Below are 20,016 nucleotides of genomic sequence, written 5' to 3'. Positions count from 1 at the left end.
ACTATTGTAGTCCATATCCTCATAAATATTAATGTTTCTCTTTTCTCTTGAGCACAATCCCATATTGACTCGTTTACACCGGAGTAAAGTGGTTTAGATTTAAAACATGTAAAGAATAAAGAGGAGGAAAGAGGAGCAGATGAATGAGTGTGAGACACACACACACACACACACACACACACACACACACACACACACACCTGTGATAAAGAGTGTGGATGTCCATCAGGCGGGACGTCTGTCCTCATGTCCCCCGGAACCATGTGCTTGTGGACGTTTGGAGACTTGATTTGCCTTCAGATAGAAGAAAGAAAGCAGCACAGATATAATAACGTGTACACAATGGTTCTCATGTTTGTGTGTTTGTGTTTTATGATTCAGAGTTACCACGACATGACTGATGACTGATGTGAGACAAAAAACACGCACACACAACACACACACACACACACACACACGCACACATTTTCAAAGAATTTTAATAGCTTCTATCTATAGACGTGGCTAAACTGTAACAGGAGATAATAAATCTGCCGTCAGCGTCAGGCGCTGATTACAGAGCAGAACACGGCTTTGTGTTTACCTGCACACTCACACCTGGTTATTTAACCAAACATCACCAGATACACACACACACACACACACACACACACACACACACACACACACACACACACACACGGAAAATAAAACTAATGTCTCCATGACATCAGCCGTTACAGCCCCACAGTTTTTTTGCCTCGTCTGTGTTGTCATGGCGACAACAACATGGCCTTCACACAGATCCCACCGTGAAGTAACGTGACAGCGAGGAGTTCATCGTCATTTCTTCTCCACTTTATTAGGTACACAGGTCTCCACGAGTCTTCTGGATCATGATCTTCATCTCCAGCTCGTTCTCCTCTGACATCAAAGCTCTTAAAGGCGTACACACTTCCTCCATTCAGGTGTTTCAATATTAGGTACACAGGTCTCCACGAGTCTTGACTTTGTGTGGAGGAACTTGACTTGAGTCCTGACCTTTAACCCCATCCAGCGGCTTTGGGATGAAGTGGATGAAGATGAGTGGAAGCTGTTGTAAGGGTCTGAACACACGGACACTGACCATGTTCCACTGGCACCACGTCGCCCTCACCCTCTCATAAACTCTCAAAATAGAATCACACACACACACACACACACACACACACTTCTTTTTCTTCTGCACAGTGCTGACAGTGACAAATTAGCGTTGAAGAGAAACCCTGGAGCTCGGTAAACAGCCTGTGACCGAGCAGCTGCTCAAAGCTGCCACATTATTATTCCATGGCCACACCGGTGTGTTTACCCTGTGTGTGTGTGTGTGTGTGTGTGTGTGTGTGTGTGTGTGTGTGTGTGTGATGAATACATCAGTCACAACAGAAGCAAAGTCCAGCGTGTCTTTGACGTTATCGCACCATAAACCATAAAGAAGAGTGGTATTTCACTGCGGTGACGCCTGTCGCTCTTCAGGAGAGGTGAGGTGAGAGATAGAGAGAGCGCGAGCACGAGTCCACTCACTTCCACTCACTTTCACTTCTTTCCTCCTGGAGCTCTCGACACTCGCGCGATCCAACAAAAGCACCGAAGCTTGATTTCTGGCCGTTAAAGCACGAGCTCTGCTGTTCCTCTTCCTCCTTCGGTATCTCCAGACACAGCTCTGTCATTCCCGTCTATTCCCACTCATTACCACACTTAAAGATCAGTGCGCTGTATTTTGGAGGCTTTCATTGGCAGAGACTTAAAGATTGTAGCCATTAAGTTTGATTGTATAAGTGTATGATTGCTTTAAAATAAAACACGTTCTGTTTTTCTAGCTTTAGGAGAAGCCTCGGCCAACGCTGACGGACAAAATAACCACGTGTGCATTTTGCAGTTTCAAGTGGAAGCACGTTTGTTCTTCTTCTCCATCATCAGTGATAGAACCTCAGAATCAGAATCAGAATCAGAAACCTGCTGGTTGTTTCACCTCCTGCTCTGACGCGGTTCAGCTGAGCTGATACTGACGTCACAGCAACAATGTCCAGCTGGAGACCCACACTCTAAGTCTAAGGACGGAACCATTCTGTCAACTCATCTCAACTAATGATTCTAATGATTCACTAAAAAAACCACGTCACCACAGTTTCATGCAGCCGTGCTGCGATGACTCCGCCCACGTTGAGGAGGAGGAGGAGCTATGAAGTCACAGAAAACAAAGCGTGTCGAGCTAGAAGAAGAAAAGCATTCTTTCTGGTCTGTGAAGGCTACCGTAGTTCCCTGGACTGCTTGGGAAAGTAAGAGGTGAGAGGAGGAGTCTTGATCCCCACATGTTCACCAGCAAGTCGGAGGAAAACTTCATAAAAATACCCTCCAAATAAGGACGTTTGCGGGCGGAGCTTGGACCAGAAGGCAAGCGAAAGAGGGCGGGATCGTCTGTCTCCTTCCACACCGACAGACCATTGATTCTTTATTTTTGTATTTGTGTTGTTGTGACTCACACAATCACACAAGGACAGCATTGAGAAAGACAAACATGACAGAAAAATCCTCCGACCTCCCTCGTACCTTTGAGCAAGGCTCCACGTGAGCGTGTGAGCGAGCAGCGGCAGGAAGCTGCGGGCTCGCCGGGTCGCTCTCAGATGTGAATGTGGGAAACTGGCAGTGTGAGTGCAGGGGGAGTGCAGGGGGTTTTAGTTGACTTTTCTGGGTAAATAAAGGTTAAAAAGAGTAATAACATGATTTTTATCTCCATTACTCTTAATTCTCACTCTGTCTCCTCGTCTTGTTTTTAATAAACAACAAAAATCCAGTGATTTCATGCAGACACAGACGCCAGCAGCAGGATTTATAAAAGACAAAGATCCCTCTGAGAGAGAAGATGATGACATGAAGGATCGTTTATCCTGATGCAGTGGTGAAAAAATACCATTTCACTGCCTGTGTGTGTGTGTGTGTGTCTTTGTGAGGACCTAAAGGACTAAAGGAAATGAGGACATTTTATCTTTAAAGGTCTTTTTAGGGGCTGAGACCTGGTTTGAGGGTTAGATTAGGGTTGAGTTCAAGGTTAGTGTGAGGCACTTAGATTGGGGTAAGGGGCTAGGACAGGGGTCTGCAAAATCCCTGTATTATTGTGGGGTCCAGACAAAAGTCCCCACAGAGACAGAACTACACACACACACACACAAGTGTGTTGGTGTGAACAGCTGACGCAGACTGTTCACTGTCACTGATCGCTGCAGCAGATTAGTGAGGAATTACAATCTGAACAGTAAAAACAAAACTCTGCCCATGATCATTATTACTGACCAATCACAGACTGAGCTACAGTCACCTGCTGACAGCACACACACACACGCACACACCACGATGCACACGCACACGCCTGCATGCACGCACCCGCATGCACACACACACACACACACATGCCCACACCACACACACACACACATGCCACACACATGCACACACACACACACACACATGCATGCACACACACACACACACACACACATACACACGCCACACACACACACACACACACGCACGCACACACACATACCTACACACGCACACACACACACACACACCACGCACACATGCCCACACACACACACACACACGCCCACACACACATGCACGCACACACACACACACACACGCACAACGCACATGCGCACACACACACACACAGCGAGTGTATAACACACACACACGCACACACACACAGTGAGCGACACACACACATGCACACACACACACACACACACACACACGCACACACACACAGTGATGCACACACACACACAGTGAGCGTAACACACACACACACACACGCACACACAGCGTTCAGCTCGCTCAGGTTTTCATGCCAGAGTGCAGAGTCTGTAAAACGGCTAATGAACGAGGCAGGAAAGTGACGCTCAGTCAGAACCAGCGCTGTGGCCTGATGGAGACAACGTACGTTTGAAAATGAAAAATGTTCCTTTTCACACGCACACACACACAGACACACACAGACACGCACGTGTGCACGTGTGCACACACACACAGACACGCACGTCTCAAAGACATTGTGCTGTGATTATAAGTTTTGTTTTCAACAAGTAAAGATGTGTTAGAGTTATTTAGGTCGTCCTTTTCTTCAGTGGCTGAAGTTGGTGTTTCCTTGTGATCGACGACGACAACTATCCCTTTAATAGATGGGATGTTTAGGAGCTCATGGTCATGATTATGGATGATGTTATTTAACAAAGACATGAGAAGAATTAAAGACGTCAGAGAAAGAACTTTAGAAGCATGACATCGTGGAAGTGGTTTCAAGTGCTGGGAGGACACAGAGTGGACAGTTTATGTCTCGTGGATCACTGCTTTATAAATAGAACACTTGGGAAAGATCCTGAGGACACACAGATGGCGTCCTGTGACAAACACAAAGGACCCTCACCTCTCCACGTCAGGAATCTTCTTGTCCGTCTCTGCGTCCCTCAGCGCGGCCATGAGCCTCTCCACCTCGGCCTGCGACCTCCCAGACTCCTCTCTGTAGCGGGAAACCTCCTGCTCCAGAAGCCTCAGACGGTCGTTGATGTCCGGACACTTCCTGACTGCGTCCTCTGTGCTCTGTGGAGGAGGCGGAGATACAATATTGTTTATTTAAAGAGAAAATCAGCAGAACATGTGAATGTCCAATGAAAGTTGTTAATGCTGAATAAAACCAAAAGGCAACGCTCCCAGAACATTCTGGGAACCAGAAATTATTAGCATTCAGTTGCTAACTCCAGTAGTTGGGAAATAAAGCCCCGCCTCCATGCTAGTGGTTAATTGGCCAGATTTTGGTCCCAATCTGGACTTTCCACAGACACACACAGGCAGACAGACAGACAGACAGACATGCACACAGACAGACGCACCGTGGGACTCACTGCCGGTGGACCGTTGACCTTGGCTGGAACCTGGAAGATAAAAACACAGGATGTGAGTGTGGAGCAACGATCACAATAGAAATGATTAATCATTCATTAACATTCATATCTGTGACAGCTGACATCAGAGGTGTCCAACCTGCGGTCCGTGGGCCACATGGAGCCAGTATGAACACACATGTGGTAGATGTTGCTTTAGTTCAGTGATCAGCATCTGGAGGCCCCCAGCAGATGAATCAATCAAGTTCAAGAACTTTTCAAGGACTTTCAAGGACCAATTCCTTCTCAAACCTGTGGTCTGCTGGCCACATGGAGCCAGTATGAACACACATGTGGTAAATGTTGCCTTAGTTCAGTGATCAGCATCTGGAGGCCCCCAGCAGATGAATCAATCAAGTTCAAGAACTTTTCAAGGACTTTCAAGGACCAATTCCTTCTCAAACCTGTGGTCTGCTGGCCACATGGAGCCAGTATGAACACACATGTGGTAAATGTTGCCTTAGTTCAGTGATCAGCATCTGGAGGCCCCCAGCAGATGAATCAATCAAGTTCAAGAACTTTTCAAGGACTTTTTATTCTAAAAAAACCACAAGCTTAAACCAACACTTAAATTAGAAAACAATGGTTTCGATGAGGAGCCAGAAACAGGTTTTGTCTTTATGGAGATACGATGTTTGAAATGAATATTGTGTGTCTTCAGGCTCCTCCTCAAACACCCTCACAGTACTCAGGGTTGGGCTCATGTGACCTGACGTCTCAGAACCTTGGACTCTCTCACCAAACATCAGGGCTGAAGAACCCGACACAAGACTTCAGGAAATTCTCTCAAGATGTTCCTGAGATGTTGCATCCACAAGACAAAACATGTGTCTTTGACCTTTGACCTTACCTAACCACCAAACTGTAATCAGTTCCTCTGCGAGTCCAAGTGAACATATGTGGCAGATTTACAAGGATGAGGTTACGGCGACCTTCACCAACCTGAACACAGTTCATCATTTGCAGGGGAATCTCTTCAGATTTTGGGATTTGGCAGTCAAAGGTCAAAGGTCGAGTTCCAAGTCAACAAATAGCATTTTATTCACAGTTGATCGTCAACAAACAAATCTGAAAGTGAAACACTGCCGCGTTTCTCCGTCGTGTTGTTGTGACAGATGTAAACGCAGTAAAGTCGACGTCAGAGCCCAGACCAACTCCTCTGAGCAGCGTTTAAAGCTAAAGGAAAAAGGTAAAGCAATCCTTCATCTGTGGTTAGGCTCATAATCCAGCTGAAGCAGAACCAATCTGTACCCTCATCCGCTCTCATCCCCTCATCCCCTCATCACCCCCTCACCCCCTCTGCCGCCTCCTTTTCTGTGGTCTTCCTCTATCAGTCTCCACCCCGGGCCGTCCTTCATGTTCACTCATTATCATTCTATAATTACCGTCTCGCTCTGTTCAGCTGGGATTTTATGAGACCACCAAACATCTTTCTCTTTTTTCCCTCTTTCTCTCGCTTAAATGTGGAAGAAAACGCCGATGAATTCTTTCTTGTGTGAGAAAAATATCCCAGAGGAAGTTTGTAACCTAGAATTATCTTCTCCTTTCTCGTGTGTCTGCTGTGTTTGTAAAGATTGTTTAACATGTCGAGACAGCTGAGGCCACTTGTTTAAACATCATCAAACACACACACACACACTGTGAAGTCCACATAACTCTGAAACAGTAGAATTACTGCCCAGTGCTTGTTTGCATCCGTCGACCAACGCAGTTTCAGTCTAAACAGTTATTTTCCAGACTCATCTAACATCCAGTTGTTGACTTAAAAGAAAGTTAATGTTGAGCAGTCGGGGTGAGAATCGCAGGCTAACGATCAAACCACGTTATCCTGTTCCTCTGACAGTGACATCAGTGAGTCAAATCACGTCAGATCAATATTTGGCTCCAGCGTGTCACAAACCGAGGAGATATTCCTGCAGCAGAACCTGGTTTGTGAAGCTCTCGGAACTTTGACCTTTGAATTCTGACCACAAAGGTTTCTGGCAAACCACAAAGGTCCACAAAACAAATCCAAGTGAACATTTGTGTGATCGTGTGTCTGACGTCACAACATCAGATCAAGTCTATACCAAATGTCATTAAATGAGTTTTCTTCACACAACGTGACCGAGACCTTGATGTTTCATAAAAATATCAAGACGTTTCAATCACAAGCCCAAAGGTCCCCCAACTGGGGAACCCTGACAGAGTCTGTGTAAAACCTATTTTAAATGTGACAAACACAGCTCTAACGCATCAAACCTCGTAAGTACTCCTGTGTCAACGCCACATTTCTGCAGCTAAAGCTCCGCCTTTTTATCAAATGAAAGCTGAGACTCTGTTTCCAACAGTGTACGCCACAGCAGTATACGACAAAGCATTACTGAGATCAAAGCCAAAGAACAAAGACAACAGAAACATCTGTAAAATCGCTCTCACTTTTGATGTTTCTCCGCCAACAAAGACTGACTTCCTGTGTTACATTCAAAAGCTTCCGGGCGTCTCTCTGTGACGTCATCACGTTTTGAGAAGCATTACCATTAGCATTAGCAGCCAGGCGCTCTGTTGCTTCTCAGTGGCAAACAAAGCTGTCAATCAAAATTCGGGGACGGCAGCGTCCTTCTATTGGCCGTAAGGAAGCCAATGAGATGTCGTCCATTCCCTCGCTGAGATACAGGCCAGCAAAGAGAGACAATGCTCAATAGGCCCATCTGGTGTTGGTTTTTGGAATGGAAAACATATTAAAGTCTGCAGGAAGTTTGAAACAATGACATCAATTGTTTTATTGAACATTAATAGTTATATAAAAGTGAAGGAAGTAGTTTAATACACGCTTCACTTGATCAAAGTCAGATTGCAGAGATGATGTTCACAGGTTGTTCTTTGATTTGAGTGAGTTCAGAGCTGATTCTCCATCATTCCAGAGACATATTCATCCTTATTTTTCTTTCTTTTTTTCAGGCGAAGCTGAATTATTTTCATTTTTTTGTGAGCCATCTTCATTTACTCTTCACCAGTAACACTTACACTGATATTTACACATCTTAACACACGTTTTCCCTTTACTATGACACCAAAAGTATACTCATTTTATTATAAGTATGACATTTTACAGAGGCCTTGACCTTTGACCCTGAGGTCAAGTGAACGTTTATGCCAAATTTGACAAAATTCATCATAAAAAACGATGAATGCATGAACAGACGACGCTCAGAGCATTAAAAAAACATCACAAACACAAAATGGAGACGCAGCACGCATTTGAATTTCAACAGGGGTTAATGATATTATGACAGGGAAGGGTGTAAAGATACAGTTACATACATGGTCAGAAAAATTATTATTATCATTCCTGGGAATTTCTCTATAGTGTAAATATTACAAGTAAGTGAAACATGTGTGGCCACCAGGCTGCGCCGCTGTGAGTGTGGCTACCGCGTGTGAAACACTGTAGATTCAAGAGTGGAAAAATCTGATTCTTCTTATCTTTGTACGGAAAAAGCATAAAAACCCTGAAAGAAAACTTCCTGAAAAGTCTTTAAAGTGGCGTTTAAAACGGCCATCGTTCATTCTCTGACGAGACGTTTTGATTATCAGTAATAATGTAACCAGTCAAGGTCACCACAAGCTGCGAGATTATGAAACAACGTTAAATGTCCCTGAAAAAGCCACAAGTCCACATTAAATCCACCAGATTTCAATAAAAACATGTTTAAAGCAGTAGTTTTTTTTAAGTACTGGAACCTGGAAACTAAGGTTTATCTCACTTTATGAACTCCTCACTCCCCCACACCAAATTCCATAGAGAGAATCATTGATTTATTATCACACACACAGGAGTTTGTGATCAAGTGCTGCCTCCATCACTAAGTCCAAATGTGTTCATCTGTGACTTTGGTGTTTGAAATCCTTCTTCCACATTTATGGAAGCAACACAAACGCACTAAACGTGGCAGCAGTGGCCCTGTGAGCTAAGAACCATGGTTTTCTCTATGGAATCTGGTGTGGGAGAGGTTCAATTCCCAGTCCAATAATCAGATTCTTCAGTTATCGTAGGTTTAAGCAGATGTTGATTCCAGGCTGACAGCGGTTAGTTTCGATGCCTCACACAAGCAAGAGGAGCTGGTAGTTGTTGGTGGTTTATGGGATGAATCGTTCCTTTACTCTTAGAGTCATTATTTACAGTCGTTCTTAATTATGTCGGGCGGAATGTTTTCTCTCCTGTCAGTATTTCTTTAAAGGATTTTCTGGAGAGAATCAGACGGGAAATTTCCACTCTAACAGGTGGCAGTCAAAGCTTCACAGGACTCAGGGGTTCTTTGAGGTGTGGTGGTCTCTGTGGAAAGGGTCCTGCCTTCCCTGAGGTTCTTTACCCTTCTTCTCTTTGAAGAGTAAGTGTTTATTTCCTGACGTCCTCTCCTGACCCTCGGAATCAACAAATACCGTTTTATGGGAAGAGGACGCTGATGCAGCGGCGTGGACGCAGCGGCTCTGGGGTCGAGATAAAACGCTCCACTAACAGCTCGACTGAGTCAGTAATCCAAACATCTGCGGACGCAGTGAGAGGTTCACTGTGTGTACGAGGACACACACTTCAGAGGTTAATGGCTGCTCGTAACAGCGGCGTCAGGCATCGTCGTCTCCATTTTTCTATTCAATTTACATGAAGGAACTTCCCATACGTCTGTTGGAGCTGTGATGAATTCCAGTGCAGTTACTCAAACTCGTGATATTTGTCATGTCTTCATTTTAATATCAAGCACATTTAAGTGGTCAGGGTTACTCTGTGTTTACTTTCTCCATAAGCCTTGTTTTTAACAGTATAATAAAACATCACTATGTAAATAATAGCTCAGTGAAAACACAATTACCGTTTGTCCCAGTCTCAACAAATCCCACACTCATGCCCTTGTTGAATTATATTGGAATGTTCATCAAATTTAAAGGCAAAAAACAGTATTTGGGAAGCCTCTGTGACCTTTGAACCCCGCCCACCCAAACGCCAACCGTTCATTTGTGAGTCCAGAAGAATATTTGGGCAAAAACATGAAAGGGTTCTCTTAAGGTCTTGTTTAAGAAGCTTCATCTACGATATTCATAAACACACGGGCTCATCGTGACCTTTGACCACAAAACTCCAACCGCTCCACACTTGAGAGGAACATTCACTAGATGTTCCTGAGCTCATGTGTTAAACACTCGATCTACCAAGTTCAAAGTAATCCAGGCGTTCATCTCATACCAATGACCAAAGTCAGGTCTAAATCGAAGTTCATCACTGAGACCCAATGTGAAAGGATTCCCTGGAGGTGTTTGTGAGGAACTGCAGTCACAAGGCAAACTGTGATCTATAAGCTCGCGGTGAACATGGCGTTAGACCATAGTCAGTTTAACTGTGAGTCGAAGTGAACGTTTGGACCAAATTTGAAGGCGTTCCATCAAGGCTTTGTGAAGATATGAAGACTGGCTCCGAAACATCCATGGTTGGAAAACCTGAAGAACCAAATAGCTTCTTCTCTTTGCTGTTGTGGAGATTTAAAACCAAAAACCTGCACAGATGTTCCTGATGAAGGTCTGATGTCCGTGTGCAGGCCACGAGGCCTTCAGAGTAACGACGCAGCAAATCACCACGAGGTCCAGGAGCGCGGTGGTCCCGCTGAACAGGAGACCTGGACCAGGTCCTTTTCTTTTATTACACTTACAGACTGTGATGTGAGTTTTATTTGTGCTGGATGTCTTTCATCCACGACACCTTACATAACGTGCTGGAGTCTGGATCCTGGATCCTGGATCCAGACTGAGCACAAGCACATGAACAGATGATGTCACTGGCAGCATATGTGTGTGTGTGTGTGTGTGTGTGTGTGTGTGTGTGTCAGGTTTAATCAGTTTAATCTAATGTCTGACTCTTCTGTGCTTTGGTGTGGCTGTACGTTCACTACAGTGAGAATCTTTATTTTTGCAAAGAAACGTTTGTAAATGATTCACTTCATTCTCTGCAGCGTGTGCATGGACATGGGAGTTTGGGAGCTAGCGGTCGAGCACTAGCACCTTTGTATTATTTATTTAGTTTGTGGAAGACAAAGTCACGGAGCACGTTCTCGTGACGTAACCTGGACAACAACATTGTTTGTTTTAGGTGGAAACGCAAACGTCAGTTTACACAACAGGTCCAAGCTCACGTTCAGAAGAAGCTGCTGCTGTCTGTGGCTTTCATGTGGTGTCAACATGCAACAAGATATCATTTACAGGAATGTGTGTGTGTGTGTGTATGTGTCTGTGCGTGTGTGTGTGTGTGTGCGTGTGTATGTGTGTGTGTGTGTGCGTGTTTTATGAGCATAAAAGAAAACATTCTCAAAAATTCTGGCCAAGCGTCTGCACCGAGAGAAGGAAAAAGAGAGAAAACTAAATAAGACGACAAGTCCCTCTCCCCCCCTCTCTAGTTTCTCTCTCTCTCCCCTCTCTCTGTCCCCTCTTTTATGTCCAATATTAATTGAATTAATTCATCCCTCCATCCTGCAGACGAACAGTCAGCTAACAACCCTGCGGACATTTGTTAACAGTTCAGAAAGAGGAAGTTGTTTCCATCTATGAAATCAGACAGTTGGGAACGAGCTTGTCATGTTCCGTTGTCAATGTCATTTTATTGTGAAATTCCCTCTTATTTTGAAGTCTTGTTCATCCCTTGTCTGTCCCTGTACGTGATAGAGCTCAGTGAGTTAGTCGCTCGCTCCTCTGAACCAGTGTTCCTCAGTGTTCCTGAGTGTTCCTGAGTGTTCCTCAGTGTTCCTATGTGTTCCTATGTGTTCCTCAGTGTTCCAGTGTTCCCAGTGTTCCTGTTCCTATGTGTTCCTGTGTTCCTAGTGTTCCTCAGTGTTCTGAGTGTTCCTCAGTGTTCCTATGTGTTCCTATGTGTTCCTCAGTGTTCCTGAGTGTTCCTGAGAGTTCCTGAGTTCCTGAGTGTTCCTGAGTGTTCCTCAGTGTTCCTGAGAGTTCCTCAGAGTTCTGAGTGTTCCTCAGTGTTCCTATGTGTTCCTATGTGTTCCTCAGTGTTCCTGAGTGTTCCTGAGTGTGTTCCTATGTGTTCCTATGTGTTCCTCAGTGTTCCTGAGAGTTCCTCAGTGTTCCTCAGTGTTCCTGAGAGTTCCTCAGAGTTCAAAGTTCCTCAGAGTTCCTGAGTGTTCCTCAGTGTTCCTGAGTGTTCCTATGTGTTCCTCAGTGTTCCTATGTGTTCCTCAGTGTTCCTCAGTGTTCCTATGTGTTCCTGAGTGTTCCTGAGTGTTCCTATGTGTTACTCAGTGTTCCTTGGTGTTCCTCAGTGTTCCTCAGTGTTCCTGAGTGTTCCTGAGTGTTCCTGAGTGTTCCTGTTCCTCAGTGTTCCTCAGTGTTCCTCCTCAGAGTTCCTGAGTGTTCCTCAGTGTTCCTATGTGTTCCTATGTGTTCCTCAGTGTTCCTGAGTGTTCCTGAGTGTTCCTGAGTGTTCCTATGTGTTCCTCAGTGTTCCTGAGAGTTCCTCAGTGTTCCTCAGTGTTCCTCAGTGTTCCTGAGAGTTCCTCAGAGTTCCTGAAAGTTCCTCAGAGTTCCTGAGTGTTCCTCAGTGTTCCTGGTGTTCCTATGTGTTCCTCAGTGTTCCTATGTGTTCCTCAGTGTTCCTCAGTGTTCCTATGAGTGTTCCTGAGTGTTCCTATGTGTTACTCAGTGTTCCTTGGTGTTCCTCAGTGTTCCTCAGTGTTCCTGAGTGTTCCTCAGTGTTCCTGAGTGTTCCTGAGTGTTCCTCAGTGTTCCTCAGTGTTCCTGAGTGTTCCTGTGTTCCTCAGTGTTCCTCAGTGTTCCTGAGTGTTCCTCAGTGTTCCTGAGTGTTCCTCAGTGTTTCTCAGTGTTCCTGAGTGTTCCATTTGAATCTCATAAATGTCAATAGAAGTAAAAACAAATGAGTATTTGATGACAGATATTTAAATAGACTGCACGTGGCAGAAGTTAACACACACTTAACTTCAGCAGCAGCAAATGAAATCATGTTTCTGTTTAAACTCCACTTTTCTTCCTGTTGCTCGAGCGACGCGTGGACACGACTGAACCTCAACTCAACCAGAGTTAAAGTTCTTCTTATACTGCACTGGATATTTCACTTTTAACGACAGCAACACAAAAACAACACACACACGCGCACACACACACACACACACACCTTTTCCATTATCCACACAACATCTTTTCCTATGACACAGTAACCAAACCCTCCTCACTGACCTCTCCATCGGGTCTCTGGTTCGGGGTCAGGCCGTGGTTTGTGGTCTGGATCTGCGACAGTTTGTCCTTCAGCTCGTGGTTCTCCTTCCTCAGCTGGTCCAACTCCTCCAGCCGAACCCTGTCCTCCCGCTCCCTCTGCTCCCGGAGGTTCTCAATCACTCGCTCCTGAGAAAGTAGGAAAAAGAGAGTTTGGCAAGCGGCGTGAGCAGGAGTTCGGTGAAGGCCTGCACCGCTATTATCTGCATAAAAAGCATGTCCACATTTCTGAAATGATATAAAATGGGTCTTGTGCAGCGTCCAGAGGGGAATGGATTGTGATTTCAATCCTTCCCTATCATTACAGAAGAATTTAAGACGGTCTGACCACCGTGCTTCACAGAGTGCAGCCAAAGATAAACTCGTAAATAAAATCCATCCGTCCATAGATGACATCATCAGGACAGCACTGAGGGGGAAACACACAGTGATGTTTGAGGGACAGCGGAGACACATTTGCTGGGATTGGACAGAAACGTAGATCACTCTCTGACGACCGATGAACCTCACGTTCTCAGCAGGACGAGAGCTGAGAGCGCTGACACCAAACCAGGTCCACACCACGGGCGGCAAAGCATGCGAGGTATGTGTCAGAGATTTACGTACGATTTACAGTGAGACTTCTAATTCTAATTAGGTAAGGGAGGGAGCGAGAGAGGGGGAGGGGAGAGAGAGACCACGTGGGTAATCAGGTCCTGGGTGTTTTCTCTACGTTATGAAATATTTCAAGGATGTTTGGGGTTTAGAGAATGAAACCAGAAATGTGATAATAAAACCTGACTCTATGGAGCTCAACTGTGTGCACGTTAACACAACAGAAAACGTACACATCACATCACACACACACACACTCACAAACACACACACACTGCCCTGGCCTGTTAATGAGAACCACAGCGCTGTGGCTGGCCAGTGGCTCCACAAGCAGGTTTGTGACAGTGTGTGTGATTAACAACACACACACTGGCTCTTGTAAACACATTACACACACCCTGCGTTGACCACAATGTCTGAACAGCTCGCCAAGCGTTCTCCTCGTCACAGCAGAAATTATATGTGGGCTCTGCATCAGAAGTGGTTTCTGGGTAAACACGCGGACAGACGCCGAAAAAGGGATTTTACAGTTTACTGCGCCGTCATTTCAAAGTCTGCCGGCAACACAAATACATGTAGGTGATAAAAGATGAAGCAAGACGAAGGTCTGTGAGCTCACAGGAAACAGCTCTGCTTAAAATTCATTTATATTCAATTAAATGAAGCAAACCAACATTATCAGAGATAATAATGAGTAATACACATTCACATGTATTGGGAACTCTAACTTTTTATCTGACAGTATATCACGATACACGATACAATACCAATAATATCACGATACATGATACGATACCAATAATATCACGATACATGATACGATACCAATAATATCACGATACACGATACCAATAATATCACGATATACCATAATATATACGATACCAATAATATATACGATACCAATAATATCACGATTATACACAATACCAATAATATCACGATACACAATAGCAATAATATCACGATACACGATACCAATAATATCACTATACACAATATCAATAATATCACGATAAACACAAACACGTGACTTGTAAAGCAGTTGTTTTGTGTGAAAGTGAATCATTAGAATCATTAGTTCAGATGAGTTGACAGAATAGTTCAGTCCTTCAGTCACTGAACTGAAATACCAGTGAATGTGGTCATGATGGGGCTGTCTGTAAATCCGCCAGACTCCTCTGTTCAACACAATTGCTAAATGTTGCAGATGAACGCATGTTTTCAGCATTTTTTTTCTTTGATCGACAGTTGGACATTGTTGCTTTGACGTCGAGCTCATGATTGCTTTTATCACACTCTCTGACCAATCAGAGGCCAGCAGTCGATGAAGTCACAGTTTAGTATCAGCTGAACCTCGTCAGAGCAGGAAGTAAAACAAGCAGCAGGTACCAGGTTCTATCACTGATGGAGAAGCACAAACAAACACTGGAGTGAAGCCGAGTCCACAACGGGAGAATTTACAAACTGTTCTTTCCCTAACACGAGTTTCCACTTGATCTTCACGTCCACAACTGTCCTCATTAACAACTCATATAAAAGTCTCTGCCAACACAATGTAAACCAGCATTCATCACTGAGCTGGAGAACAAACAAACATGTCCACCAGGAACTGCCGTCATTTTTTACACTAAGCTAAAACAAGCACCATCGCTAAGTAAAGATGGAGTCACTGTTGAAGTCCAGCCAGTCGGTTGGTGGTAGAGTGTGTACACACTTGCAAACTCAGGTTTGACTCTTCCACGGTCAAAGCTGGTACAGTAACACAACATCAAATCTGTCCTGTGTTCAATTAGAAATGTCTGGCAGCGTGTGAACATGAGAGCAGATCCATTAACACATCGCTAAAGGCCTGTGCAGAAAACAACAGTTCAAAGCACCAGGCATTCCAACCTCTCTGGAGTAACTTGTTTCCAGAGGAATACAGTAAATCGACCGGGTTTTATTGCAAAAAACATTACCTGCGCGATTAAATGCCGTGCATTTTTACAGAAAACAAAACCTCAAACTGGCTGCCATTCATCTTTTAATGTTTGTGGCGGCGTGCTAGCTCTGTGGTGCTGAGGTGAGGCTTTATGGAGAGCAGCTGCTCTCTCACGTTGCCAGAAAAAAAACAAACTCTGAATGTTTACGACCAACATCCACTCCATTCACTCACCCATCCGCCCATGTGGAGTATGTTTGCTTAGGTCACCTTGAATCAGACGAGGGGGGGAACACTGAGAAACCACGTTTGAGTACAAGGACCTCGTCAGGAAGTGGGTTTGGTTGATTTAATGTCACTTTAGAGAGAACTACTTGAGTAAAAGATTTTTAGTATTAAAACTGTTGAATTTTATGTAAAGTGTTGAGCTGTATGTAAAGTGTTGAGTTTCATGTAAAGTATTCAGTTGCATGTAGTGTTGAGTTTCATGTAAAGTGTTGAGTTTTATGTAAAGTGTTGAGTTTTATGTAAAGTGTTGAGTTTCATGTAAAGTGTTGAGTTTCATGTAACGTGTTGAGTTTTATGTAAAGTGTTGAGTTTCATGTAAAGTGTTGAGTTTTATGTAAAGTGTTGAGTTTCATGTAAATTGTTGAGTTTCATGTAACATGTTGAGTTTCATGTAAAGTATTCAGTTTCATGTAAAGTGTTGAGTTTCAGGTAAAGTGTTGAGTTTTATGTAAAATGTTGAGTTTTATGTAAAGTGTTGAATTTCATGTAAAGTGTTGAGTTTCATGTAACGTGTTGAGTTTTATATAAAGTGTTGAGTTTTATGTAAAGTGTTGAGTTTCATGTAAAGGGTTGAGTTTCATGTAAAGGGTTGAGTTTCATGTAAGGTGTTGAGTTTCGTAGCGTGTTGAGTGTTGAGTTTCATGTAAAGTGTTGAGTTTCATGTAAGTGTTGAGTTTCATGTAAAGTGTTCAGTGTCATGTAAAGTGTTGAATTTCATGTAAAGTGTTGAGTTTCATAGCGTGTTGAGTTTTATATAAAGTGTTGAGTTTATGTAAAGTGTTGAGTTTCATGTAAGGGTTGAGTTTCATGTAAAGGTTGAGTTTCATGTAAGGTGTTGAGTTTCTATAGCGTGTTGAGTTTTATGTAACGTGTTGAGTTTCATGTAAAGTGTTGAGTTTCATGTAAAGTGTTGAGTTTCATGTAAAGTGTTCAGTGTCATGTAAAGTGTTGAATTTCATGTAAAGTGTTGAGTTTCATGTAACGTGTTGAGTTTTATGTAAAGTGTTGAGTTTCATGTAAAGTGTTGAGTTTTATGTAAAGTGTTGAGTTTCATGTAAATTGTTGAGTTTCATGTAACATGTTGAGTTTCATGTAAAGTGTTGAGTTTCATGTAAAGTGTTCAGTGTCATGTAAAGTGTTCAGTTTCATGTAAAATGTTGAGTTTTATGTAAAGTGTTCAGTTTCATGTAGTGTTCAGTTTCATGTAAAATGTTCATTTTCATGTAAAGTGTTGAGTTTCATGTAAAGTGTTGAGTTTCATGTAAAGTGTTGAGTTTCATGTAAAGTGTTGAGTTTCATGTAAAGTGTTCAGTTTCACGTAAAGTGTTCAGAGCCACCATCGCTCAATTCTAATTCCTATTTAATTATTTGACTTCTAAAACTCAAGTACTTTTTATATCACAAAAGTAAATATCATATACTTATATTGTAAAAAGTGAAAAAGTATTACTTTACAGTACTTTACACAACATCAAGTACAAACACAGTACAATTACAAAAATAGATAAGAACAGACAAATGGAGCCCAAAAGTATATTAATGAAAATAATAATAATATCTGTAAAGTCCCACCCATCTCAGGACCTTAGACCAGGTCTTTAGGCGAAATCCTTTGACCAGCAGTTTTAAACTGATCGGTTGATTATCTTTTGCATGTTCTTTGGTAAAGATGAGGAGAGCAGTGAATCTTGCAGGATTAAAGACATCATGGTACAAAGTTGGACAGAGAATGTCCACAAACTCTTGACTGCATCTGCAGAATCTCTCTCTCTTCCTGACAGTTGCTTTCTTTTCCATGTATATTTGTGTCCGTGTTATCAGTTATTGAATTTCAAATCCTTATCAGTTTCTTTGTATATATCCTTCTCCTTCCATGCTCTGTGTTCTCTCTTCTTTCTTTTTCCTTTGCACAAGTTCAACTTCTTTTTTTTCTACTCCGTCTCCAGTCTTGCATTCCTTGACCTCTGCCTCCCTCAAATCAGAGGCCACCTCTTCCATCAGACATGAGCCTCTTCTGCCATCCTGCCCCTCCACTCATCCACCCCTCCCCCCATCCTCCTCTTATTCTATACATCATTCCCTCCCCTGTGTTCAGTGCACTTACAGACAGGGACTAATCCTCCGCCTGTGTTCACCTTGCACCTCCCTTTTCCTCCACAGCCTCACCGCTTCTCAGGACCTCATCCAGTGTGGTCCAAGGTCTATAAATTAGGAGGCCGTGTCTGTAAATGATGGCAGTGAGTCATAGCCAAGCATGCAACTTAATGAAGCTGTGCGCCGTGGAGCGGCTTCCTGCAAAACAAGTGTGCCTCAAAGTTTCCACACTGTTCCAGGGCCAAGTGGTGGTCTAATAGTTTCACTTTGTGAGTTTTTATTGTCTCAATCTGACAAACAAGTTTCAGCCTCGTCATCTTCAGTGTGTGTTTTTTTTTATTGCTCACAATAAACGTCCAACAAAAAGAGCAACACGGCCCAGAACCTGGATTTCCTGGGAACTAAACTGGTGCTAGTTCCTCTGTAACGGATCAGTGATTAACGTCCGCTGTACATGTTTGCAGAATGCTTCATAATTCTATCTTCAACTTTCATTTTCAAACCTCATGATGACTAAGATCAATCACGTTTGACATTGAACCACAGTTATTATGGTCTTAACTCCTTTTACCGTTAATATCACTTCTGTCTTATTTGATTTTTTCATCTTTCATATTAATGATGTTGTAGTTCTATAATCATGTCATCACTGATTGTCTAAACATAGAACTGGTCTCTCGCTCTCCTCTCCACTTCCTCTCTGTCCCCCATTTTTCCTTTCACCACAACCAGTCGAGGCAGATGCTGCACATCTTTGAGTCTGGTTCTGTCACAGTTTTATTTTCTCTCCACTGCCCCCTAGTGTTTGCTCATTGTGCGAATTGTTGGGTTTCTCTTCTCTCTATAGTGTTGTAAAGGTTGCACAGAGACTAATGTATGTTGTTTTTTGGTTGCTATACAAATACATTGAATCGAGTTTCAAGTCACTTTTTGTTTGTATTTGTGTCGCGTATAAAACCACGTCATGACAGTTTCACATGACTCCGCCCATGTTGAGGACGTACTATGAAGTCATGGATACCAAAGCGAGTGGAGTTAGATCCTCAGCATCCCCGGGTGTGGCGTACCTTCTCAGACAGCGCCTCCTCCAGCGTGGCCAGTGCTGTGTCTGTGTTGCTGGAGTCGGTTTGAAAGCCCTGAACTCTCTCCCTCAGTCCAGCCAGCTGTTTGTCCTTATCCTTCAACTGCTCCAGCAGGTTCTCAATCTGGACAGAGAAGCACACGGAGATGGAGATGAGTTGAGATTAGCGAGTCATCGATGACAATCAAGAACCCAGCGATGACAAAGACAATCCTGGGGAGGAAAGAAATTAGACTGTACATGGAAGGTTAATGAACTCAATTGGATTATCGTGACTGAGGACTTTGTGGTTCCACAAAAACACATATTATCCCATTGGCCACTGATTCATAGAGAGGATGAAGCTGGATGATGAATAGTGCGTTCAGCCTCTGGCTGCTTTCTCCAATTTCCTGCTGTAATGTCTTCCATTCTGAGCGAGCATCTCAAAGATGAGCAGTAATGAAAGCCTCCACTGTACGACTCGGGTAAAGAGCATTATGGTCAGATCCGCGAGGAAAGTCGAGGTTAATCCTGCTTTTAAAGTTCGATGTGGCGTAAACAACAAAGCGTCCACCTTGTGTTTTTGTTTTGTTGTCTTTTTAAATTCCACATCCCTGTGACACATTTTTCAAATGTGTTCGTGCGATGGCTTTCACTGATCTTTAAACACGAGCGTGTCAATTAGAAAGTCTGACAAAATGGTGGTCCCAATAAACCAACACAAAGGAAAACAACAACATGGCAACGCCAAACACAACGCATGTGTCTTTGCTAGTTTTAGACGAACACACTTGTCATTTTTTATTCGTCCTCATTATTTCAGACCAGCT

General features: G+C 43.4%; 1 protein-coding gene across 1 annotated transcript; it reads right to left on the bottom strand.

Moving 5' to 3' along the window:
• Positions 1 to 200: 200 nt before the first annotated feature.
• On the bottom strand, positions 201 to 19,328 carry LOC122762855 (ERC protein 2-like; the record flags this gene model as incomplete). Its single annotated transcript, XM_044018046.1, has 5 exons — positions 201 to 294; positions 4,445 to 4,617; positions 4,908 to 4,949; positions 13,188 to 13,352; positions 19,191 to 19,328. Coding segments are annotated over 5 exons (612 nt in total), but the record flags the coding sequence as incomplete, so codon positions are not given.
• Between the last annotated feature and the right edge of the window lie 688 nt (positions 19,329 to 20,016).

Source organism: Solea senegalensis, unplaced genomic scaffold (genome assembly GCF_019176455.1).
Source record: "Solea senegalensis isolate Sse05_10M unplaced genomic scaffold, IFAPA_SoseM_1 scf7180000016135, whole genome shotgun sequence".
Classification (NCBI taxonomy): domain Eukaryota; kingdom Metazoa; phylum Chordata; class Actinopteri; order Pleuronectiformes; family Soleidae; genus Solea; species Solea senegalensis.
This window is presented reverse-complemented; position numbering and strand designations above follow the sequence as displayed.